The sequence below is a fragment of the Chenopodium quinoa genome, unplaced genomic scaffold (assembly GCF_001683475.1).
Source record: "Chenopodium quinoa cultivar QQ74 unplaced genomic scaffold, ASM168347v1, whole genome shotgun sequence".
NCBI classification, from domain to species: domain Eukaryota; kingdom Viridiplantae; phylum Streptophyta; class Magnoliopsida; order Caryophyllales; family Amaranthaceae; genus Chenopodium; species Chenopodium quinoa.
The window spans coordinates 3,044,502-3,071,342 of record NW_018742244.1 but is presented as its reverse complement, the minus strand read 5'-3'; the positions used below and the strand labels follow the sequence as shown (position 1 = coordinate 3,071,342).

General features: G+C 42.0%; 2 protein-coding genes across 6 annotated transcripts; both read right to left on the bottom strand.

The window, feature by feature from the left end:
• Positions 1 to 43: 43 nt before the first annotated feature.
• LOC110682051 (putative disease resistance protein RGA1) lies at positions 44 to 24,816 on the bottom strand. Of its 5 annotated transcripts, none has more exons than XM_021858292.1 (5): positions 24,076 to 24,816; positions 19,621 to 23,233; positions 19,393 to 19,504; positions 19,191 to 19,260; positions 44 to 552 (listed from the first exon to the last, which is right to left on the bottom strand). In XM_021858292.1, the coding sequence occupies exons 2-3, from the start codon at positions 23,049 to 23,051 to the stop codon at positions 19,495 to 19,497; spliced, it is 3,441 nt and encodes a 1,146-aa protein (XP_021713984.1). In that variant the 5' UTR covers positions 23,052 to 23,233; positions 24,076 to 24,816; the 3' UTR covers positions 44 to 552; positions 19,191 to 19,260; positions 19,393 to 19,494. The 5 variants fall into 5 exon arrangements, with proteins under 5 accessions (XP_021713984.1, XP_021713970.1, XP_021713962.1 ...); XM_021858278.1 differs by lacking the exon at positions 44 to 552 and adding an exon at positions 18,639 to 19,040 and having other exon boundaries at positions 19,621 to 23,255; XM_021858270.1 differs by lacking the exon at positions 44 to 552 and adding an exon at positions 18,639 to 19,040.
• LOC110737340 (putative disease resistance protein RGA3) lies at positions 1,884 to 3,572 on the bottom strand. The gene has a single exon (XM_021917699.1). It carries the CDS (start codon positions 3,570 to 3,572, stop codon positions 1,884 to 1,886), a length of 1,689 nt encoding a protein of 562 aa, XP_021773391.1.
• Positions 24,817 to 26,841: the final 2,025 nt, after the last annotated feature.

Here is a 26,841-nt window from a genome sequence, read left to right as displayed (position 1 = left end):
ACCAAACCTTTCGTGACAAAATGTATGTAACATTGTAACACAAGTATTTTAGGAAATAATTTCACTTTTATATAAACTCGGAATTATTCATTCAGTGATACTCTAAGGTGAAAATTGAGATACAAATGATACTAAATGTTGCATTGCCGTGCTTACCATGTCTAAAAGAGTCACCTGTATATTTTTCTTTCACAATACATTATTTGAAATCAACAAGCACCGCAGAGGCGCAGACTATGAAGTATTTACATGATACTAAGTCAAAGACGTTCTTGAAAGATATTTTTGCAATTCACTCTGTCAAACCAAGTCTTGCAGTTTTCCACGTTGAATCTCACAGCAGCAACCTTCAATGCAGCTTCCTGCAGACCGTCCATAGCTACATTGTAAACTTAAATCAACATTCCACAGGTAAAATGGGCGCTTGCTGTTAGTTGCAATTAGTCAGAGGGACTTGAGAATTGGTTAACTCATCATCATGTTCATCCAATGTTCAAGCGATGCTCTTAGCAGCTTCCATATGAGTACCATCCGAAGCACATTATCAAGTACCTGGACATTATAGAATTATAAGGGGGTTCATAGGAAGTCAATCATCAGGCAAAGTACAAACAAGCAAAAATAAAAGATTGTACGCCATCCACTCAGAAAATAAAATCTTCAATTTTCTACAAATCAAAAATATAAATGATCAAATTACCTTTTAATTATGATAATGAAAGTTTGATATCAACTTCATGCTTCTAGAAAAATTTTACTTAACGCTTTCACCTGCAATTAATTACCAGTACACTATTAGAATTTTTAAAGCTTATGTAGATGGTTAATCGGAAAACAACGCATACTGGTTCAAAATAAAAAATTGTACGCCATCCACTCAGAAAATAAAATCTTTAATTTTCTACAAATCAAGAATATATTAATCAACCTACCTTTTAATTATGATAATGAAAGTTTGATCTCAACTTCATCCTAAAAGAACAATTTTATTGAGCTTTAACCAGCAATTAAGCAGTATATTCTGCACAAGCATACAAGCGTAGATGGTTCAATGGAGAACAACGCACAGTGGTTCAAAACTAAACAGAAAAGTGACTCAAAATTCTAACCTCAAGGTTGAAGACCCCATGATGAAGCTATATACAAAATTGAAACTGTCAATCTTGGTAGAAAATTGGCAAATGACCATCACCGCAAGTGCCCAAATACAGCTCGTAAACTAGTAATCCCTATGTAGCTTCAGACAAAATTATAATTAGTAGCTGCTATTTTTGCTTAAATCAAATTGGGATAGAGTTAATATGTTTATAGAAAACGATAGAGAGCCTTCATAATATGAAGCAATAACAAATCAATTTATGGAAACTGTATCAGAATTCGGAAGAACATAATTCCTTACCGGAATGATATATTGGGGATGTGTTTAATCTTGGGCCAGTCCTCCCCATTTGGTTTCTTGTAGTTCTAGACATCCAACTATCTCAAGGTTCCGAAGTGAGGTGAGGTGAGGCTCTGCATTGACTTAGGAAGTGAATTAATGGCCTTGCAATATTCAATAGACAGGGAACGGAGACAGTGTTGGAGGGATTTCCAAGGCATGCCGTCATCATCGTCCTTGTCTTCAGATAAGCTGAGTTGACCATTGTCACTCAAACTTAATTCCTCCAAGGCAGCGAGATGCTCCAAACACCCTCTTCCAAGTCTTCTCAAATTTGAGCAACAAAAAATATCAAGGCGCCGTATGGAAGAAGTGTATTTGTAATTCTGGAATACATCTACTTATTCTGATAAGCTCTCTACCTTCTTATTCGAGAATATTTGGAGGTTATATAGTGGAGAGTTTATTATGCTGAGAAGACCCATATCATCTGTCATCACCTCCCTTAATTTGAGCCAACCTCATCTAAGCCCAAATCTTCGATGCTTCCACAAGAAGGAAACGAAGTTAACTTAGGGCAATTATAGATCATCAATTTGGAGAGACGAGGAAATCTGAAGCTACTCCTCAAGATACGACCATCATCATCATCATCCTCAACCAACTCCTCCTCCCTCCACCATCCTTTCAAACTTGAAAGATTCCAAAGTGTGAGTGTTTCAAGGGAGGGGAAGAATACCGTCAAATCTTCTCCGTCTTTGGCATTGTTGCTGCTTGTATTCTCCATATATTCCAACTTGTGTAGATATTCAAGTATCAGTGATTTCAGATTACGCAGTTTACTCAACGATGGTATCTGCTCCAAGTTGACACAACCCAAAAGATCGATTTTGACAAGATGTGGGAGGGAGAGTGCCCAGTTATCCTCTACTCTACCCCACCTTGGAATTGTCATACCCTTGTAACCCGACAAGATGAATCCCTTGAGATTTGAAGGCGGCTCTAGCTTTTCCAGCACATCTTTCCACTCTAAACATCCATCAATTTCATCTTCAGCACTGTAAACAAATCTAATTTCAACTTGAGTGAGATATTTCAGACCCTTCAAATACCCTCCTCCTCCTCCATCATTCTTGTAAAATATGCCGATTTTGATCTCTATGCCACCTTTTAAGTTGGTCAGGGCTTTAAGGTCTTTGAGCTCTCCCATACATTGTTCCTCTGTAGAAACTCTCTTTTCCATACCCACCACAAACAATGGTAGAACCCTAAGATAAGTCAACTTACCAATGCCTGATGGCATACTAGTTAACTTATAACAGTCACTAAAATCAAAGTGCCTTAGACTAGTTAACTGACCCATGCCCGAAGGCAAACCACTCAACTCATCACATTGACTTAAATCCAAGTACCTAAGATTTACCAATTTGCTAAAATCTTTTGGCAACTCCCTCAATTTTGTGCAACGATGTAAATCTAAAGTCTGCAGATTATGTAGTCTAGTAATAGAATCAGGGAGTGCCTTTAACTCATGATTCACAGACAGGTCAAGATGCCTTAAATGCATTAGCTTACAAATTGAATCAAACCTTTTTATACCTGTTGACTGCAAGCACAACACCCTTAGACCAATCCAACTATCAATCTGTGCATCCACCTGATCAACCGACACCATTCTATCGTACGACATACTACCCTCTGAAATTAACGAACGTATTTTACTCTTAAATGAGTAACTTTGTGAAAAAGCACCACGAGCAAAATACACATGACGAATCTTATCTCCCAATTCGGTTGTATTAGAACTCACTACACCAATTTCCTCCTTCCCCACTTCTCGAGCAACATCGTGCATCAAGTCATGCATTTTCACGCACTCAATGTCACCGTATTTATCCTTCTCTACATCATGAAAGAAACATCTGCGTACCAAAATCAGGAAATGCTCCTCTGCTGCATCTTCTATGCTTTGATCTCTGTCTAGCGACACAATATAGCCTTGTGCTATCCAAAGGCTAATCAACTCCTTCCTCTTGAGTCTATAATCTTTGGGAAACAATGCACAATAGCTAAAACAATTCTTTAAAGAGGGTGTAAGGTTATGGTAACTAAGCTTTAGTATAGTCAAAATATCATTATCACCATTTCCGATTCCAGCAAATCCACTATGCTCAAATGTGTGCCATTTATTCATAGGATGGCCAAATAGAAGGATTTAGCGTTTAGGGTTAGCCCAACAATTGGTAGGAATTCCGAATTAGCCCAACAGGTGGACCGGGTAGAACACTAAAAAAACAAAAACCATAGTATCTAAATTAACTGAGTTAAACAAAAATAATTTTTTTATTAAAAAAATGAAGGTAGTATGAAAATAAAATTCATTTTAAAAATTGCAGTTCTAAAACTGGTATGTCACTAGGACTAGGTACATGTTGGAAGTGTTGGCCTCTTGGGACATAGAATGATAGAATAATGAATCCAAATAAGTTGGACCAAAAATTGATTTTAAAAGCTATGTAGCCAAGCCAGTAGTATTTAGGTACTAAAATTGATTTTACGGATATTTCATCAAATGCCACCGAGTAATTTAAAAATTCACCAAATGCCATCGGACTTTTCAGAATTCACCAAATGCCACTGAGTTTTTAAAAAATTCACCGAGTGCCATTAATGACTAACGGCAGTTAACTCCGTTAGTCATTAAGGCTAATTATGCCACGTGGTGGTTTATGAGTGGTTGCTTATTAAATTAGTAAATTAATTACTTAATAAAAAACTTTTTTTAAAAAAAAACAGCCACCATGACCCAGCCCCAACCACCGTCTGTCACTGCCACCACCATATCTCCGCCTCCAGCCAGTCCCCACCGCGGCGCAACCCAGCCTAGCTAACCCGCGCCAACCTAGCTAACCCACGCCGACGACCGCACCGGCGACGACGCAACCCAGCCTAGCTAACCCGCGCCAACGACGCAACCCAGCCTAGCCAACCCACGCCGACGACGCAACCCAGCCTAGCCAACCCACGCCGACGACGCAACCCAGCCGCGATTCACAAACTCTCTTTCTCCCTCGACAATCCCTCCCCTCCCTACCGCCGATGACCAAACTCCCCCCCACCGCCGGATCCCTTAATTAAAAACCCCAAAATCGAAATCTAGGGTTTCGACACCTTAAACCCCCAATATCGATTTCCCATAATTCGAAGCCCCTTCCCCGCTCCAGCGAACCCAAACCAGCCCTTCCCCTCCCATCTCCACCCCCCTGAACCACCTCACTTAAAACCCAAAATCGAAAACCTTAAAATCGAAATTTAGGGTTTCGATTTTGGAGATTTTAATTTTGGGGTTTTAGGGTGTCGAGGATGGTGGTTTAAGGGGGGGAAGTGGATGAAGATGGTAGGGGTAGGGGGAAGGGTGGCCGCCGACACCAAAGAGGATGTTGGTCGTCGGTGGGGGTGGGGGCAAGGGGTTGGGCTGGCGTAGGGGCGGTGGTGCCGTGGTGCGGTGGGAAGAGTGGCGAGGGTTTATTTTTTTTTTTGTTTCTGATTTAATTTTTTTTTGTTTTTTTTTTTTGAAAACTTCTGATTTTAATTTTTTTTGATAAATAAAATAATAATAATAAAGTGAACCAATTAGAATACACCACGTGGCATAATTAGCCTTAATGACTAACGGAGTTAACTGCCGTTAGTCATTAATGGCATTCAGTGAATTTTTTAAAAACTCAGTGGCATTTGGTGAATTCTGAAAAGTCCGATGGCATTTGGTGAATTTTTAAATTACTCAGTGGCATTTGATGAAATATCCGTTGATTTTAAGATATTCAAATTATACTTCTTATATCCTACGGGTACATCCTAAAATTTACTCTACTATTTGGAAAATTTTACAAAATATGGACCTTTATCACATTTTTTTAATAAATAAGAGAATAATTTATAAACTGTTGTTGAATTATTAAATGTTGTAAATCTTGGTTTCAAAAAAAAAAACATTATAACTCTTTTTTAAAATACAGTAAATTGTAAATTGCATGGGACTTAAGCTAAATTGAATATTGATCGAAAAAATCAAATGATGAATAAGGAAAAGAAAAGGATGAAGATAAGGACAACGACGAGTGAAATGCGAAAAGACTAAAAGAGGTATAGTAGGTAGGATTCTTGATTGGAGGGTGGGGCTCCGATTAGATAAGGCATCTCAGCTTAATGACACTCATTCACCCACACTATAGAATACACTACCACTTGTGTAATCTCCTTATCTCAATTACAAGGTTGAATTTTTTTTTAAAATGAAAGTTTTATTTTATTATTTGATAAATTTTCCCTATCTATCTCTTTCAATTCTTATAATCGCATAAGAGTCCGCAATTATATATGTGCTGCAAATAATAAAAGAGAGGAAGTATAAGATAGGTTAAACTTAATTATCCTAAAAGTATTAAAAATTAACCTTTCATATCATAGAAGTTACTATTTTCTATACAAATTATACCTTTAAAAAACACTCATAATATATGAGCAAATCCAAATTGATATCCGATATCAATGAAGCGCGTTGTTATAGGGCCATTTTCGTCTATTCACGTGTTAAAGTAAGGACAAATTTGGAATAGAAATGAATTCACGTGTTATACCGTTTTGGCAAATGTTGGATGTTAACGTCGTTAATGTTACTTTCGAACGGTTTTGCGAACCCTAAAATTATTGGAGTTTTCTCTCTCTTCCGCGACGATGTGTCAGTAATGGTGATTGCTACACTTCTCTTGCTACACTTATCTCCAATGAAACTGTATTTATTTTGAAGAATGAAGATTGTCGGTGTCGAGGAGAGCAGCAGTGACATCAATTGCTTTAATGACAACGGAGTGGAAGTTGAATTCGATCTCTTGCATAGCTTTCTCTCTCTAAACACTGTTTGACTTCGGCATCGGAGGGGTCTTCCTCGGATCCACCCCCGAGGCCAGTTTACGTGTTTTAGTTGTGCAGGAAACCTTCGGCCCAGCATCAATTGGACCGAACCAGTCTTCAGCCACTTCAACGGGCCTTCGGCAACGCCCCATTGTTTTCATCCGAAACAATTTGGCGCCGTCTGTGGGGAAGACTTTCAAAAATCTTTAAGCCAAATCTTTAATCAAAATCATCTTGCAATCATCTTAGTAGCAATGGCTAAGAACCGCAAGAGCAAAAGCCTCCGTCAAGGAGCGGGCGAAAGGCCTAAAACTCCTACACCATCACCCTCACCGGACCAAAACTCTCCCAAGGGTGCCAGTTCGGGGGGAGGATCACACAGGGAGGATTCCCTTTCTCCCGTAATTCACAACTCTCATCATAGGCCGAGTCCCTCTCGGTCTAACAGAGGTCAGTCCGATCATAAGACTCATTCAATGCCCCAAAGCCAACCATCGACCATCCGCTCTCATTCCCACACTCAGCCGAGGACCCCTTTGACGGGACCTAGCTCGGAGGAGGTGGCGAGAGCGCTGGCAGTGCTCATGGAGGAAATGAGGGCACAAAATATGCCTCCACCTCGCGATCGAACTCCTCCGCATACCCGGCATCAGCGGAGGAAGCTAGACCATGATGGTGGGAAACCTCTCTCCTTCCGGGAGCTGGAAAAGTGGGAAGAAGATACCTGGAGAACTGAAAGAGAGAGGAAAAAGAACCCTCAATTTTTCAGAGGATCCTCAACCTCTCGACCAGAAACGCATAAGAGCAGCAGCTCAGCTTCTCGGCCAGAATCTACTCGCCGAGAGCAACCTGAGACTGTTTTCCGAAGCGTCCTCGACCGACTCGGCGGCAGGGAGCCGAGCGTGCACAGTCGTCTCTCGTTCCCTGTAGCCGAGGCCCAAACTTCCCAGTCAGGGACGAAAACCACTCCTACCTCTCTAAGAGGGCGGAGCGCGGTCCCTTTGACCAGGAACAAAGGCAAGGCCGTTATGCTACCCACCAGTTCCCCATTCGAGCAATGGATACTGGAAGAGCACGTGCCCACGGTTAAAATACCGTCGCACATCACATATGATGGGACTTCGGATCCGAAGGACCACATTGCCTCGTACGAGGCTCATATGCATCTTTGCCCCAGGTCCGAAGCGACTTGGTGCAAATATTTTCCAACCACTCTCAAGGGGGTCGCTCAAGCGTGGATCTCAAAGGGAGTGAAACAAGGCTCTATAACAGGGTGGGAAGACATGTCCATCAAGTTTAAGAGCAAGTTTTCCACGGCAAACCGCCGAGAGAAGACTACTGCAGAACTCATAGGTCTGCAAAAAGGAGAGGCTGAAAGCCTCCGAGACTATCTTACCCGTTTCAGCAACGAGTCGTCCAACATTTCTCAGCTGGACCAAGGGCTAGCAGTTTTCGCCCTTCAGCACGGCCTCAGAGCAGGGCAGTTCTCCGACTTCATGGTCATGAATTCACCCAAGACCTTGGAGGAGGCGCTGAATGCTTCGGATAAGTTCATCCGAGCTGAAGAGTGGAACAAAACAAAAACCCAACCTCGGTCTGGGGGAGGGAAGCAAAAACAAACACCCTCGTCTGAAGGCCAAGGCCAGAAGACAAAGGGAAAGGCGAAAGCCTCGAAGCAATCTTCGGCCAACGAGCCGATGAAGGAAAAATCTGTCCCATTCACAGGCAGATATGAATCCTACACTCCCCTCTCTCTTCCACGTGCCAAAATTTACAGCGTGAAAAAGGAGGAGCAGAGTTACAGAAAGCCGAGACCACTCCTAGAGTGGTATCAGCGAAAAAATAAAAATCAGTGGTGCTAGTTCCATGAATCACCGGGACATAACACCGAGGAATGTATCCAGCTGAAGGACCAGATCAAGGACATGGTCCGGAAGGGATACTTGAAAAAATACATCACGGATTACCGCGAGAACAAAGAGGCCGAGAAGTCAGCAAAGGACTCTCGGCAAGACCTCGACTTCCCCCGGAAGAACAATAAAAATGCGGAGGGAAAATTCTCTCCGATCAATGTTATCTCGGGAGGAATATGCTCTCGGAGGGAACACAAGCGACACCTTAGGGCTCTGACCCACCAGGTGAACAACGCTGACATTCAACCTCCCCAGTCGACGGTGCCGAACATGACGTTCACAGCCGCCGACTGCCGGGGGGTAACGTTCCCTCACGAGGACCCGTTGGTGATCATCGCCACTGTAGCCAACCACAACGTCAGCAAAGTTCTTGTTGACGTCGGCAGCGGAGCAAACATTCTGTTCCGAAAGGCCTACAATCAAATCAAGCTGAAGCCCAAGCACCTTACGCCGGTACCATATCCAGTATCCGGATTTAACGGGGCTTCAACTTACCCAGATGGGAAGGTGACACTTCCTGTCACCATCGGCTGCGATGAGGCAACCAGGAATGTCATGACCGAATTTTTGGTCATTGACGCTCCATCAGTGTACAACGTGATTTTGGGGAGACCCATAATTCACGAGATCCAAGGGGTCGTCTCAACTTATCATCAGCTGATGATTTACGTCTCAGACGCCGGCTTCCCCGAAAGGATCCAGGGCAGCCAAAAGGATGCCCGAAGGTGCAACTACCTCAAGCCATCCACTAGTCGCCCAGATGACGATGACAAGGATGAGGAGGGGAAAGAAAAAGAAAGAGAGCCCAGCACAAAAAAGCCGAAAGCCCTAAGTGCTTCGGCCCAAGGTTCTGTGGCCAGAGAAAAAGGGCCAGAAGGGGAAAATGCTAGCTCTTCATCTGAGTCGAAAGACTCACAGAGCCAGCCGAAGAACAAAAAGTCTGGGACGCCTGCTGACATAGACATCAGGCCAGATTGTGAAGAGTCCGGTCCATCAGCAATGGACATGGAACAGCAGACTGAAACGGTCGAGTTGACCGAAGGAGACGCTGAGAAATGTGTAACAATTGGGATGGATCTTGATCCGAACACCCGTTGTGAACTTATTCAACTCCTTCGGGACAACAGAGATGTGTTTGCTTTCTCGGCAGCTGATATGCCCGGGATAAGTCCAAACCTCATCTCCCATAAGCTTAACGTTGACCCAACGTGTCGACCAATTAAGCAAAAGAAGCGGAATTACTCCGCAAATAAGAACCGAGACATCGCAGCCGAGGTCAAAAAGTTGTTAGAGGCAGGCTTCATTGAGCCTTGTCAATATCCAGAATGGCTGGCAAATGTGGTGATGGTTCAGAAGGCCAATGGTACCTGGAGAATGTGCGTTGACTTCACGGACCTAAATAAGGCTTGTCCGAAGGATTTCTATCCCTTGCCGAGGATCGATCAGCTAGTCGATTCGACAAGTGGCCATGCCTTGCTTAGTTTCATGGACGCATTCTCGGGGTATCATCAGATCTTCATGCACCCCGACGATCGAGCAAAGACGGTATTCGTCACGAATGCCGGGGTGTACAATTATAAAAGGATGCCCTTCGGATTGAAAAATGCGGGGGCAACCTATCAAAGGCTGGTGGATCAAGTTTTCGCCGATCAAAAGGGCCGAAACATGGAAGTCTATGTTGACGATTCGATCGTCAAAAGCAAAAAATCTGAGGACCATGTTAAGGACCTAGCTGAAACCTTCGCCACCTTAAGAAAGCACCAAATGAAGCTGAATACGAAGAAGTGTGTCTTCGGCGTGAAGTCAGGGAAATTCCTTGGGTTCATGGTCTGCAAAAGGGGGATTGATGCCAATCCCTCCAAAGTCAAAGCAGCGCTCGACCTTCCGGAGCCGAAAACAAAGCGGGATGTTCAGCGGCTCACCGGAAGAATGGCAGCCCTCTCGAGGTTCATTTCCAGAGCTTCGGATAAGGGGTTACCTTTCTTCAAAGCCCTGAAACTCCCAAAAACAAAAGAGCTCGTTTGGGAGGAAGAGCAAAAAGAGGCCTTCAAGCAGCTTCGGGAGCATCTGGCTCAACTCCCAACGCTGGCTAGCCCAGCAGAGGGAGAAACTTTGTATCTGTACGTGGTTGTTAGCCCAGCCACCATCAGTGCAGTGCTGCTGAAGGAAGAAAGCAAAATTCAGCAACCGATATACTTCGTCAGTCACACTCTGACGGATGCCGAGACTCGCTACCCTCTACTCGAGAAAGTCGCTTTTGCGGTAGTGGTAGCTGCTCGGAAGCTGAGGCCCTATTTTGATTGCCATCAGATAGTGGTCTTAACTGATCAGCCGCTGGAAAAAGTTCTCGGCAAAGTTGAAATCTGGTAGGCTGGCTAAGTGGGCTTTTGAGCTCACCGAATTCAGCATCAGCTACCAGCCGAGGGCTGCCATCAAGGCTCAAGCTCTAGCGGATTTCTTGGCCGAATGCTTGTACCAAGAGACGCTAGACAATGAAAGGAAAGTCTGGACCGTGTTTACGGATGGATCCTCCACCGTAAATGGTTCGGGGGCAGGGGTAGTGATAACCTCTCCCGAAGGCAAATCCTTTGAGTATGCACTAAAATTTTCTTTTAAGGCTTCGAACAACGAAGCTGAATATGAGGCAGCAATCGCTGGACTAGAATTGTGCATCTCTCTGGAAGCCGAGCATGTCTGCCTGAAAGCAGACTCTCAGCTAGTTGCATATCAGATCAGTGGCAGCTACGAGGCCAAAGAGCCCTCCATGATAGCCTATCTTGCCAAGATCAAATCAGTCATTGCAAAGCTGAGAACTTTTGAGGTTCAGCTGATCCCAAGGGGTCAGAATACTCAAGCCGATGCACTCTCCAAACTTGCCAGTTCAACTCTCACTGAGCTGAACAGATCTGTATATGTGGAAGTGCGTCGAGAAAGAAGTGTCGACGAAGCACCTGAAGTCTGCTGCGCTGACCCAGAGCCTAGCTGGATGGACCCCATCCTAGCTTTCAAGCTTCGGGGAGAAATTCCCGAAGACAGAATTTTGGCCTCCAAGCTGAAGAGAACCATCTCAAGGTTCATTGTCTTCAGGGGGGAGCTTCTGAAAAAGTCCTTCTCAGCCCCATTGCTGAAATGCGTGGGACCAACAGATGCAGATTATATCCTTCGGGAGATTCACCTCGGCATCTGCGGGAACCACATCGGGGGAAGGACCTTAGCCCACAAGGCATTGAGAGCCGGATACTACTGGCCCACCATGATCTCAGATGCTAAGGAGTTGGTTCGGAAATGCGAAAAATGTCAAAAATTCGCACCAGTCATCCATCAGCCAGCTAGAGACCTTCAGCCGATCCTTAATCCACTCCCGTTTGTCCAATGGGGACTGGATATACTGGGACCATTTCCAGATGCTGCGTACCAGAAAAATGGCTGATAGTCGGTGTCGACTATTTCAGTAAATGGATCGAGGCCGAAGCAGCCTCGAAAATTACAGAGCAAACTGTCAGAAAGTTTATTTGGCAGAATATCATCACTCGTTTCGACATCCCGAAGGTATTTGTCTTCGATCATGGGAGGCAGTTTGATAACTTGCCGCTGAAGCGGTATATACCGATCAGTTCGGTATCAAACTGGCATATTCAGCGGTATGCCACCCGCAAAGTAACGGACAAGCCGAAGCTGCAAATAAACAGATCCTGAACGCCCTCAAAAAGAGGGTGGAATATCAAAAGTCCAAGTGGCTAGAGGAGCTCCCAGGAACCCTCTGGTTCCTTCGGACAACTGAAAAAGAGGCAACGGGCCATTCACCTTTTGAACTGGTGTATGGTGCCGAAGCCGTTCTTCTAGTGGAAATCGGCTCTGAGAGTTTACGAGTGCACTACTTCTCGGCTGAGAATGAGCAACTCATGAAGGAATCTCTCGATTTCCTCGACGAAGTAATAGACTCAGCCCGAGACAGAATGACTGCTTATAAGCAGAGAATCAGCAAATTTTACAACTGAAGGGTCCATGCAAGGCCTCTCAAAATTGGAGACCTTGTCTTTCGGAATGCTGCTGCGGTTCAGAAAGGCCGAATCCATGGGAAAGTCTCAGCCGCATGGGAGGGACCCTACGAAATCTGTGATGAGCTTCAGCCAGGGACATACCGACTTCAGCAGTTGGATGGAACTGAGTTGAAAAATCACTGGAATGCTGATGTACTGAAGAAATATCATGTGTAAACCCTTCGGGGCAGAACAATCTTTGTAAGTACATTTTGAATTAATGAAAGGCCTTGGAGCCACCATTTATATAAGTATTTGCAACTTTTTATTCTTTCAAGTTTTCTTTATTCTATCTACTCTCTAAGGGTTTTTATTCAGCCTCGTCTGAAACCTTTGCCTCCGGGTAACTGGGTTTCAGATTGCTGACAAACTCGTCTTTTTAAAGAACTCTGGTCTTTCAGCTGAAGTTTAACTTCAGTAAGACTTGTTCTCCAAAGACATGAGTCCATGGACAAGTCTGGGATATTGCCTTAACTGAGCCTTGTATCCCAGAAAGCCATTATCCGAAACATTGCCTTCAGTTGGCCCTGTGTTTCGGATATCCATTTTTAAAAGATAGACAGAAAATCAAGGATAACAGCAACTGTTGGAAATTTTTTATTCAGCCTCGTCTGAAACCTTCGCCTCCGGGTAACTGGGTTTCAGATTGCTGACAAACTCGTCTTTTTAAAGAACTCTGGTCTTTCAGCTGAAGTCAAACTTCAGTAAGACTTGTTCTCCAAAGACATGAGTCCATGGACAAGTCTGGGATATTGCCTTAACTGAGCCTTGTATCCCAGAAGCCATTATCCGAAGAATTGCCTTTAGTTGGCCCTGTGTTTCGGATATCCATTTTTTAAAGATAGAGAAACAAAACCCAGCTCAGTAATCCAAAGACTTGAATCTTCAGATTTCTGGGGGGGCAAGAGGCACTACCAGTGCAAGTTTATGTTCAGCAGAATTCTTCAAGCCGAAAGCTTTGTACTTAGCAAATTTTTGCGAGAATTTCTCAAGCTTAGAAACAGTAAAGCACTCAAAATAAGGCAAAACAGTTGAAGAAAGGAACATCAGATTAATGATCAATGCTCAGAAATTGAGCTACAAGTTCAAATAAATTAAAGACTATATCGGCAGCCGCCCACAAGCGGAAAATAACAGCTGCCGAAATACGTACAGAAACAAAAATAAACTGTTTGTACATCAAGGCAAGCTGAAGCAAAAAGATAAGGCAAAAAGAGATTCAGACAGTGGCGAGTCTGAAGTCAAGCACATGTTGATCCGTAAGATTCTGAAGACGACTGCCCGATTTCCTATGCTTCAGTTGGAGGATCAGGCTAATCAGCCGGGCCAAGCCCCGGGGCAGTCTCGATTCCAGCAGCAGAGGAGGCAGGTTGGGCCTTTACCTCAGCTTCAGCGGCTCGCTGTTCAGCCTCCAACTCCTGCCGCTCAGCTTCCTCCTCAGCTTGTTCAGCCTGAAAGATCTCATGCTCAGCAAGAGTGGCATACAGCATGTGCGGATCTTCGGGGTCCTGAGCCCAAAGAGCACACTTAGACCAATCCAGCGAGGGCTCAGCATGGAGAGCCAATCTCCGAGCCACCTTAAACCCATTAATGTAGCCCATCTCATATTCTTCTTGGGTGTAAAGGCGGACTTGGAGTAGGGCTTCAGCATCAGCCAGATTCTTTTGACTCTCCTCCAAATCCTTTTTAGATTTTTCTAACTCTTCTGAGAGTTTGGAGGAAGAAGTCTTCTGCTCATTAAGCTCCAGCTAGACGTTGGAAGCTTCGATTTTGGCCTGGGTCAGCTCATCTCCCTTGACTCTCAGCTGATCTTCCAACTCCTTCAGCTTCTGGTCCTGGCTCTCAGCAGCAGCTTGGGCAGCAGAAAGGTGAACATCCCTAACCTGTAGAGCCTCTTCAGCAGCCATCCTGCTGGCTTCAAGAGCTTCCAGCTTCTGCTGCACTTCAGCTTGTGCAGCAGCTCCTTCTTGAATTCGGCTCTCGATGGCAGCTTTAAATTTGGAGATGTCCACTCCCATTTGCCCCTGAAGGAATTTCTCCCCTTCCATCAGCGGGGGAAAAACTTCCTTCTCCATAGCCGAGCAGAAGGTTTGAATGGCTTCAACAGCCCTCTTTTCATACTCTTCGCTCTGCTGCTGCTTCTCTTCAGCAGCCTGCTGCTTCAGCTCAGCAAGCTTCGCCTCCTCCCGGGCAATCTTTGCATCCTCCCAGGCATGCTCCAGCTTATCTTGAAGGGTGTCAATCAACTCTACAGTAAGAGTCTGATTGTGCACAACCTTTTTGCAAGGGCACATCAGTTAAAATAGATAAAATAATAAAAAAGGAAAGCCAGAAAGGAGAAAAAGAGCTGAATGAAAGCAAAACTAAATGGTTAAGTACCTGCATCAGCAAACGCTGGTTGTCTCTTGCAGGGTCAGGGACCCTTTGGCTGGACTCTACCATCCCAGCCGTGGCCTTCAGCGACCACACCCTCGCTCGGTCCACTTCGGACATGCTAGTTAAGTCGCCGAAGTAGCCTGCAGCCCCTTCACGGTTCTGGCCCCAAATTCGTTCCCAAACAGGTTCTGGGACTGTGATACGGGGGGCCGAGAAACCCAAATCTCCAGAGTTCAGCGTCTGGAATGAGGGGAAGGAAGAAGAGGGAACCTCCTGAATCTTCTCAGGCTCAGCATGACCTTCTCCTTCGGCGGAGCCCAGTTGGTCTCCACCAGGGTCAGCAACAACGACCTTCTCTGCTTCATCCCCCAGATCAGGTTGACGAAGAAAAGCGTCAACCTCCCTATCAATATCATCTGAGAAGCCTTCAGCAATCGGCTTCTCAGATTCTTCAGCAGGGTGTCCCTGAACCCCCCCCCCCTTCGGATCAGGAGTTATTTGGTCCACCTCCATCTCTTGAGTTTCGGGAGGTGGAGGGGGGGTTTGAGGACGCGGAGCTTCCGGCGGAGGGGGAGCCCTCGGCGAGCGTCTACCTTCATTAGGCTCCCGTATGAGGATGCCCCCAGTAGGCCTCATCCCCATCTGAAACTGCCGAGGCCCCAGCACGGTTAACCTCCTCCTTCTCTTTGCTAAGGGCTGCTCGTCCATTTCTTCAGATTCTGACGAAGATGGATCTTCAGAACGAGCAGGCGCCTTTCCTTCTCTTCTTCCGCTCTCTTCCTCAGACTGTAGAAAGGGGGGGCAGCAAAGTGTGAGTAAAAAAAAAAAAAAAAAAAAAAAAAAAAAAAAAAAAAAAGAAAAAAGAAAAACACCAAGCAAGTCAGGAACTTACTGGAACCCTCGGCTGAACTCCAGGTGCAGGGATATCCCTCTCAGCAGCACCAGACGTCCCAACACCTCCTTCCAAGGAGTTGATTACTCGGGACACGTCAGCTGCTGTGTGAGCAGCCTGTGCTTCCTCAGGTAATAAAGGCCGAAGGGGATCTCGCTTCTCCCACCAAGGCTTCTGCTTGGTGTATTCGGCGGCAGCTTCGATCTGAAGGCCCGTTTCGTGTAGATGCAGCGGACGGTCCTTCGGAGCTGTGATCGCTGGAGCCCGGTCTAAAATGACTCGTTCAGCGTTCACCCCAAGCCGATTATAGTCAACCCCCGAAGTAGCTTCGCTCAGCTCTGAAAAGAACAGACGAAGGTTAGACTAAGGGAATAAGCATCAAAGATAAACAAAAATTAAACAAGTCAGAGTCCTCGGCCCCAGCCGAACATACTTACCATCCCTGTACTTTCGGCTGAGGCCGACAACTTCCAACATCTTCTCTTGGAAGACGTAATGGTTGTCTGGAAGCCATCTGGCCGGGATAAATCTCATTCGGCCAATTCCCCCAGGGTTATTCTGCTTCCCGAAGAAGCTCATTTGCTCATAGCTGGGATGACGAGCGGCATCAGGGTCCTCAGGACCCAAATCCTGCATGTTCGGATCAGGCCGGGAGAGGTATCGGGGAGCCCCGAAAAAATAGGGATGCTCGGGATCAACGGGGACTCTCACCCAGACCCATTGACCCCTCCAATCTTTGTCCGAGGAATCGTTCGGCCACATAGTCAGATAGTGGGGGCGGCTCTCTATTCGCCACCAGCCTGAAGACCCATGTTGGCCGTATGTGTTCTGAAGGTTTTGCACCAGCTGATGCATCTTTCGGAAGCAGTGCAAGTTCGGCTCAACAGCAAAAAACCGACACACCCATAGATAAGTCATCACCCGCCGAATGCTAACGGGTGTTAATTGGCACAGGGAGATCATGTACTTTATTAAAATGTCCCTGACGAAGGGATCCAAAGGAAACCGAAGCCCGTACTGTAATTACCGAGTGTACACCCCTATATACCCAGGAGGGGGACGGTGAATCCTATCAGTCGGCGAGGGCATTCGGCACCAGTGTCCATCCTCTTCAAAAATGTCGTAGTGCAACTCAATTTGCTCGGCGAATCGGTAGGTTTCGGCATGCCGAACCCACCATGAGTATGGGGTATTTCTCACCATGGCGTCCTGGGCCTCGGCGTCCTGCCATTCAGCATGCCCAGGAAGCAGGTCCTAGAGCACAGGGGGCAAATCTTCAGCCTGCCCAGCCTATTCTCTCTGCTGAGACGGCGCGCCGTTTAAAGGAACTGCCGGAATCCCCCTTTCCGGGTCTTCACCGGCTCGTTCCCCGTTCCAAACGTCGGCGCGGTCACGGGGATCCCTAACCTGACCCCGTCGACCCGGCTGACGCCTCCTTTCTCGAGCCATAATCAAATTCAAAGAAGGAAAGGATGGAGAAGAAGAATTTCCCTAGAAAAGGCAAGAAAATCGGAAAAAACTCGAGGAAAATTACCTTCAAATTGGCCGGAATACGCCGGTCAAATCAGTGGAAGCGATGGATTTGAGTCTCGAACTCGGATTCGAGAATGGTACGCTAGAAATTCAAAGCGAAGATGGGTTTGTGCGAGAATTTTAGTGTAAGTTGGTGAAGAAATGAGGTTGAAATGCGAATCAGACCTTATAATTCCAGGAAGGAGAATCCCAAAGGTCGAAAAGTTCAAATTTCTCTTAAATGCCTCCTTAATTAACCGTTAAACTCTCTCTCTCTTGATAAACCGCCCACTATCCACTCCACTTCCTATTAATTATCCAAATTACAGTTATTTAATTAATAATTGTTTAAAAATTTAAATCTTTTGATTTAATTAAATCATTTACTTCCCTCCATTTCTTATTGGATTCAAATCCGACCCGTCATCCTTCCAAATCGGGTCTGGGGGAAAGTTGTTTGGGTCCAATTTATCTTATTGGGCCTAGTCATGTATTTGGGTCCAATTATCTTATTGGGTCTGGTCATTAAATGACTCAATATTCCAAGGTCAAGGCCCGAGCCTCCAATCAAGCCAAGTCAACCAAGAGTCCTTTGGTCCGAATTGCCATGGTCAGCCCATAACTATTTAAAGGCCCAATTACTCTCCTCTCATCAGGTGCAAAGGTATAAAAGCCTTCAATTCATTCATTTGTACATGAACATACAAAAGCCTCAAGCACTAAATTTCTTGCATAGCTTTCTCTCTCTAAACACTGTTTGACTTCGGCATCGGAGGGGTCTTCCTCGGATCCACCCCCGAGGCCAGTTTACGTGTTTTAGTTGTGCAGGAAACCTTCGGCCCAACATCAATTGGACCGAACCAGTCTTCAGCCACTTCAGCGGGCCTTCGGCAAGGCCCATTGTTTTCATCCGAAACAACAAGTATTTTACGAAATAATCTCACTGTTATATAAACTCGGGAGTTTTTCATTCAGTGATACTCTACTCTGTTATGGAGAAAATTGAGATACAAACAATACTAAATGTTGCACTGCCATGCTTTAGAGCACTCACACTAGTGAGCAAAAAAAAATGCTCATTCTCTCTCTAGCCACTTTATCTCTCTTCAAACCCATGAGCATTTTTGGTGAGTAAATTATATCCCATTAGTGAGCAAAAAAAAAATGATCATCATTCTCTCTCCTAATTTTTATTTTTAAGAAAATTTGGGAGTAAGAATAATATAGTGTTTTTATGATTTATGAAATTATACAAAAATATGTCAAAATGGATCTCTATTTATAGAGAAAAAAAAATTATAATCGTTGCTGATTTTTTTTTTTTATATATTCAAAATTGGCCAAAAAATAGCTGTTTTAATTTAATTATCGTTTGAAAACGGTAACATTTGCTGATTGGGTGAAGAGGCTGACAGGGAGAGTTGCTCATTGGAGAGTTGCTGGACCCCACGTAATTACTGTTCATCCTCAAATTTGCTCATAGGATGAGCAAAATGAGAAATGCTCATTAGCATTTTTCAATATGCTCATTGATGGGGAACCATTTCTAACAAATTTGCTCACCATTTTTGCTCATGAGCAAAAAAATGCTCACGTGTGAGTGCTCTTAGTGCTTACATGTCTAGAAAAGTCATCTGCATATTTTTCTTTCACAATACATTATTTGAAATCAACATGCACTGCTGAGGCGCAGACTATGAAGTATTTACATGATCCCAAGTCAAAAACGTTCATGAAAGATATTTTTGCAATTCACTCTGTCAAGCCAAGTCTTGCAGTCTTCCACGTTGAATAACACAGCAGCAACCTTTTATGCAGCTTCCTGCAGACCATCCATAGCTACATCGTAAATCTGAATCAACATTCCACAGATAAAATGGGCCCTAGCTGTTGGTTCCAATTAGTCAGAGGGACTTGAGAATTGGTTAACTCCTCAACATCATGTTCATCCAATGTTCAAGCGACACTCTTAGCAGCTTCCATATGAGTACCATCCTAAGCACATTAACAAGTACCTGGACATTTTAGAATTATAAGAGGATTCATAGGCAGTCAATCATCAGGCAAAGTACAATCAAGCCAAAATGTAAAAGATTGTACACCATCCACTCAGAAAATAAAATCTTCAATTTTCTACAAATCAAGAATATAAATAGTCAAAATACCTTTTAATTATGATAATGTAAGTTTGATATCAACTTCATGCTTCAAGAAAAATTTTATTTACGCTTCCACCTGCAATTAATTACCAGTACACTATATACAGTAAGTAGTATATTCTGCACAAGCATACAAGCGTAGATGGTTCAATGGAAAACAACACATAGTGCTTCAAAACTAAATAGAAATGTAACTCAAAACTCTAACCTGAACGTTGAGGACCCCATGATCAAGCTAGGTACACAATTGAAACTGTCAATCTTGGTAGATAATTGCCAAATAACCATCACAGCAAGCTCCCAAGCAGAGCTAGTACTCCCTGTGTAGTTTCAGACAAAATTATAATTAGTAGCTGCTTAAATCATATTGGGATAGAGCCTATATAATATGAAGCTATATCTAATCAATTTAGGGTACCTCAGTGTAATTGCTTACCTTAATGATATATTGGGAATGCGTTGAATCTTGGGCCTGTCCTCTCCATATCTGCATCTGCTTTCTAGTTCTGGACATCCAATTATTTCAAGGTTCTGAAGGGAGGCAGTGAGATGCTCCAACCCCCCTGTTCCTACTCTCCTCAAATTACTGCAATAAGAAATTCGAAGGCTTCGTAGGGAACAAGTGTATTTGTATTTCCGGAATACATCCCCAATTTCTGATAAACTCTGCACCTTCTCATCGCAAGTTACGTGGAGGGAAGTTAAACAACGGGAGGGTATCGCCTTGAGAAGACCCACATCATCTATCTCCACCTCCCTTAATCTGACGTCACCTTGTGAATTTCCAACCTCATCCAATCTCAAATCTTCGAGGCTTCGAAATGATGTTAACTTAGGGCATGCCATGATAACCAAGTTGGAGAGATGAGGGAACATCAAGATATGGTCATCCTCAATCAACTCCTCCTCCCTCCACCATCCTTTAAAACTATCGAGACAGCGAATGTCGAGTGATTCAAGGGAGGGGAAGAATGCCGTCATATCTTCTCCATTGTTGCTTCTTGTATCCTCCATATATTTCAGCTTATATAGAGAATCAAGATACAGTGATTTCAGATTACGCAGCTTACTCAAAGATGGTATCTGCTCCAAGTTGCTACAGCGATAAAGGCTGATCTTGACAAGATGTGGGAGGGAGAGTGCCCAGTTATCCTGTGCTCTACCCCACCTTGGAATTATCGTACCCTTGTAACCCAACAAGTTCAATTCCTTGAGATTTGAAGGTGGCTCTAGCTTTTCCATCACACCTTCCCTCTCTATACATCCATCATTTTCATCACCATTGTCAACAAATAAGATTTCAACTTCAGTGATATATTTCAGACCCTTCAAATACTCTCCTCCACCATCATTCATGTTAAATTTACCGATTTTAATCTTAAAGTCACCTTTTAGGTTGGTCAGGGGTTTAAGGTCTTTCAGTTCTCCCATACTTAGTTCATCTGTAGAAACTCTCTTTTCCATACCCACCACAAAGAGTGGTAGCACCCTAAGATTAGTCAACTTACCCATGCCTGATGGCATACTAGTTAACTTTAAACACCCACTTAAATCAAAGTGCCTGAGACTTGTCAACTGACCTATGCTTGTAGGTATACTACTTAACCTATGACAATTACTTAAATCAAAGTGCCTAAGACTTGTCAACTGACCTGTGCTTGTAGGCATACTACTTAACCTACGACAATTCCTCAAATCAAAGTGCCTAAGACTTGTCAATTGACCTATGCTTGTAGGCATACTACTTAACCTACGACAATTACTTAAATCTAAGTGCCTAAGACTTGTCAATTTATCCAAGCCCGAAGGCATACTACTCAACTCAAAACACTTACTTAAATTCAAGTGCCAGAGATTAGTCAATCTATCCATGCAAGGCATATCAGTTAATTTCTCACAACTACTTAAATTTAAATGCCTAAGTTTTACCAATTTGCTAAAATCTTTTGGCAATTCCCTCAACTGTTTGCAACTATGTAAATTTAATGTTTGCAGATTCTGTAGTCCAATAATAGAATCAGAGAGTGACTCTAAACGATAATTCCAAGACAGATCAAGATACCTTAAATGCAGTAGCTTACCAATTGAATCACACAACCTTTTTATATCTGATACTCTCTGCAAGCACAACACCCTTAAACACATCAAACTATCAATCTGTGTATCCGCAAGAGTTATTGAATGATTGTATGAATGATCGTATCTTGAAACAAAAGAACGAATCTTACTCTTAAAGTAAAATTTATTTGGACAATCACCAGCATAATATACATGACGAACTTTATCTCCCAATTTGGTTGTATTAGAACTCAATACACCAGTTTCCTCCCTCCCCACATCCATAGCAACATCGTGCATCAAGTCATGGATTTTCACGGACCCAATATCACCATATTTATCCTTTTCTACATCCTGAAAGAAACATCTGCGTACCAGTATCAAGAAATGCTCCTCCGCCGCATCTTCTATGCTTTGATCTTTGTCTAGCGACACAATGTATCCTTGTGCCATCCAAAGGCCAATCAACTCCTTCCTTTCGAGTCTATAATCTTTGGGAAAGAGTGCACAATAGCTAAAACAACTCTTTAAAGAGGGTCTAAGGTTGTGGTAACTAAGCTTTAGTATAGACATAATTTCATTGTCACCTTTTTCAATTCCAGCAAATCCGCTGTGCTCATATGTCTGCCACTTATTTACAGGTTGGCCAAATAAAAGACTACCTACCACCTTTATGGCAAGCGGTATGCCATAGCATTTTCCAACAATCTTCTTCCCAATATCAACTAAATCAGGATCATTTATTTGGTCTTGTTCCCCTTTGTCAAATGCTACAGACTCGAACAAGAGCCATGAATTCTTTAGAGACAAACCTTGCAATTTGTGCCCATGCTTTTCCCCGATAATTTTTGCAGTGATCTCTGAGCGTGTTGTTACCACAATCCGACTACCCTCTTGACCCAACATTAAGAACGTTCGGAGGCTACGCCATTTCTCACAATCTTCATTCCATACGTCATCAAGAACAAGCAAGTACTTCTTTCCTCTTAGCTGCTCTTGAAATTGCTTTTGCACCAATTCCATTGAGGAGGTATCATCAGGCCTTTTACCAGAAACTAATTCTAGGATTTTACAGAGAATGACCTTGACATCAAATTGCTCCCCATTTTGATCAGACACACAAACCCACAACCTTAACTTTGAATCTGGAAACTCTGCTACAACCCTTTCATCGTTATACACAAGCTGAGCAAGAGTAGTTTTACCCAAACCTCCAACTCCCACAATAGTCACAAAGCGAAAACTTTCATGAACATTGCTCGGACTTAACAACATATCAATGACAACCTTTTTATCATCCTCCCTCCCAATAATATCCCCAGCATCCACGTAGGAACAAGTTTCCTTCCTCCTCCTACAAATGGGTTTATAGTCAACACTAAGCCCAAATTTGTGATGATTACTAACAATATTATTCAACTGCTCCTTAATGTCCTTAACCTGACGAGACATTCTATAAGCTTGACTCACCTCCTTTTTCTTACCAGAAAAAAAGTGGTTTACCTTTTTAAGGAATTTATGATCCTTGTTGCCATCAAGCAGCTTGAGCTCAGCAAGGGTGAAGAACTCATCGAACAGATCATCAGCATCGTAAACAACATCCTTGAGTTTAGCAATGTAGCCGCGTGCTTCTTGGGAAAGCTCACGCTTGGAGTCGGCATCAAGGAGCACGTTTTTGATGGTGGAGACGGTGTTGTTGAGCTCGTCGAGTTGAGATTTGTAGCCCCACATGTCACAAATCTCTTTGATGATCTCAGATCCAATAACTTCAATGAGCTTTTCAGCAAGGATGATTCCGATTTCGGCCATTGGGGAATTAAAAGAGATGAGAATGAAGAGATGGGAGGATTTAGAAGGATGCTGTAATTTGTTTAAGGAGTAAATGAGTAGTGTTAAATGAACAAGTATGTACTTCACAACTACCAAACAAATATAATGAGCTCCACTTGTTTACTGAAGGTGACTTGTGAGTAGAAATCATCAGCAGCTTCCTGTTGGTTTCCATGAAATGAACTGGAACCACATCAACTTATGTAATTATTCAATCATACTCGTATAATACGGTACATTGTAAGATTTTTGGCACATAATCTGTTTGAAAATTCAACCTACTTTTTCAAGTAAATACAAAAGAAAGGTAATGAAGTTTGGGAATAGTTGTAAACAAGGTACTGAAGTGACAATAGTCGCAACACAAACTTTTTAATAAAACGGATGTTCATTAAATTACTGAACATCCGTTATAAAGTGACAATAAAATGTGCAAAAGTTACACTAAAACGCACAAAAGTTACCGTGACATATATAAGAGTTATTTATGCTTTATTGATAAATTTGACAAAAGTGACACTAAATTTGACAAAAGTGACACTAAATCTGACAAAAGTGTACCCGATGTACAGTAAATTACTGAAAACCGGGTGTATACAAAAGTTTTCCTAGTTGCAAAGAAGGTACTGAAACCTTGGTCAAAGGTAAAAAAATCTGGTAATGACCTACATCAACCGGTTAACTCCCATTTTAACTTGAAAAAAAAAGAAAAAAAGAAAAACATTGAATTAAAAAAAATCTAACAAGCTTTCCCACATTATTTCTTCAGTTTAAAATCAGAGCATAAATCTAAGTCAATTATACAAATATATAAAGATCATGCAAATGAATTAATAACAAATACGAAGTATATAAAGTTTAGTATTATCAACTGATTAATCAAAGATTGTATGCCAATAGTTAATTAATTAATTTTATAAAAATGCAGACCCTAGAATTAACAGGAGCAACAAAATTGAAAACTAAAATAAATAAAATTGAAAGGGGATCAACTGATCCTCACCATTAAACCACTTGGGTGAAAATTGATGAACTGAACTTGTTGGAGATTACAGATCTGGAAACTCGGAACAAATTAGACGATGAAGCGAAGAACAACAAATTTCCAGATTACATCATCTCATCATCATAAAATTAATTGACCCACCATCAATTTGCTCATACCCTTTCCGAATTTCTTCTCCCAAAGACTAAGATTGCTTTTAAAATTAAGCCTGATGTAGTGAAAGTGGAGCAAGGAAGGGCCCTGATTTTTGAAGACATCAGTTTGCTTGGGAATTCTTTTGCCTCCTTCTTTTATCTCTATGTAATTGCAAGATTAGTACCTTTCGATTGGATAAAGCAAATTTTATTGAACAATTTCCCGCAAAAGATTTTAAGAATTGCTGCTGATATTTTTTTGGTTTGAGGTTTTCTTTTTTTTTTTTTTTTTGGTTGGGTTTTGGATGAAATTACCTGTAAATATTTTTTTTTTTTTTTTCTGAAGGACCTGTAAATACTAAATATTACTCGTAATTCAGTACCTATTAATTGGTGTCAGTCAATTGCATTTTCTTTTTTCTTTTTTTTTTTTTACTAACTTTTTCCTGTAATTTTCCGGTTGCACTAAGTCATTAGAAGAGGTTACCTGTTTCGGTATCTTGTTTGCAACTTCTCAAACTTTGGTGTACCTAAACTACAACTTCTTGCAAACTTTTATACCTTTCATTTATGTTTATTCCCTTTGTCTACTTTTATACGGAATACTTAGGGACTGTTCACATTTACTTAACTGAACTGAACTGATTGGAGCTGAACTAAAATGAACTGATTAGAGCTGAACTGAACTGAACTGATTGGAGCTGAACTGAAATGAACTGATTAGAGCTTAACTGAACTGAATTAAGCTGAAATGAATATTTTATGAGAGAGGGAAATTAAGAACTGAACTGAACTGAACTGAACTGATTGGAGCTGAACTGAACTGAACTAAACTGATTAGAGCTGAACTGAACTGAAATTAAGTAAATGTGAACAGGCCCTTAGTATACACAACTTTATTACTTTTAGGGTCTGTTCACATTTACTGAACTGAGCTGAACTGAACTGAACTGAACTGAAGTGATTGGAGCTGAACTGAACTGAACTGATTGGAGCTGAACTGAACTGAACTGAACTGAATTAAGCTGAAATGAATATTTTATGAGAGAGGGAAATTAAGAGCTGAACTGAACTGAACTGATTGGAGCTAAACTGAACTGAACTGAACTAAACTGATTAGAGCTGAACTGAACTGAACTAAACTGAAATTAAATAAATGTGAACAGGCCCTTACTCTGTCCGTTCTCCAAAAAGTTAAAAAGATGGAGGTAGTATAAAAACAAAATTCGTTTTAAAGTTCTGAAACTAGTGTCACTAGTTTATGTTGGGAGTCTTGGTACATAAGGTAATCAAACAAGTTGGACCCAAATTCGATTTAAGAAGTTGTATAGCCAATCCAATAATAGTTTTGTTTTTTTCTTTTTTTAATTCTTTTTATATACGAAGTATAATAGTTTTTGGTAATAATGATCTCTCTCTTCACGTTAAGAAGCACTCACCGACTTTGCATGCTCTGACGTAGGGGTGTCAGTTCGGATAATCGGATCGGGTCTGATATGGTCGGGTCGGGTCGGATAAATTTTCAAAGTTGAGTTATACTAAGTTATTATATCCACGCGAGTCCAAATCTGAATCGGATATTTTCCGGGTCGGTTTCGGGTCGGGTCGGGTCAGGTGTGCTTTTGACACCTCTACTCTGACGTGGTGGTTGTTCGTAGGCGATAGTTGTTTGGTGGTTGGTAGGGTAACAAGTTAGAGAGTGGTTAAAGAAAGTGAAAGTGGAATATGATACATTTTATATGGGGGCATGTTTGTAAATTAAAGTATAATAATAAAATACGAGCGTTACCCGATAAATATTGAACGTGGTTTAGCAATTCACTAGTTATGTAGTTATCTTACAAAGCCGTACATAACACTATCTTATAAAGAACATCATCTTCAACTTTTGTCACATTATTCTCAAGTTCAACATCCAGATTCATCAAATTTCAAAAACGAAAATAAACAATGAATTTTATGATTACAAAATATTCTAATTCAAATCTAAGATAACACAATTGATGAAAAATAAATACAGAATTTCATTCAAAATATTCTTATTCACCTTCATTAACAATCACTCCATTACCAAAACAATGATCAAAAGCACCACGAAACTCGATCTAAATGCACAACCATCGTCTTCTATTAGAAGAACTAGATGAAGCCCGTGCGATGCACGGTTTGTTTGATTTTTTTTTATATTTTATTTTTTATTTTATTTTTTGTATTTATGAGCTAAAATTTGTTATATATTTAGATAAAATTCCTAATATTAAAAGATAATATTTAATATTAAATTTGTTTAAACTTAAAAATTTCATTTGCCAATTTTGCTTACGTGGCATTTGAATTATTTAATTCTAAAAGAAATTAATAATCTCTTATTTAATTGGCTATTACTAAGATTTATAATCCTACATGGCGTGCTGAGAAAATTAGATCATACATGGCTCTCTAAAAATTATGTTCGTTATTTATATTACGAATGTTCTTTAGGAAGCTAGATAATTTTCTTTACAAAATAGTTATATATTATCTACAAAACAACTAGATGTGACGTTCTTTATAAAATAGCTATATGTTCTTTACAATACAACTGTATATTCTTTACTGAACAAATAGATGTTCATTCCACCTTATTTTT

Excerpts from the sequence above, each read along its gene's own strand:
- LOC110737340 (XM_021917699.1), bottom strand. The coding sequence starts at position 3,572 with ATGAATAAATGGCACACATTTGAGCATAGTGGATTTGCTGGAATCGGA.
- LOC110682051 (XM_021858292.1), bottom strand. The coding sequence starts at position 23,051 with ATGGCCGAAATCGGAATCATCCTTGCTGAAAAGCTCATTGAAGTTATT.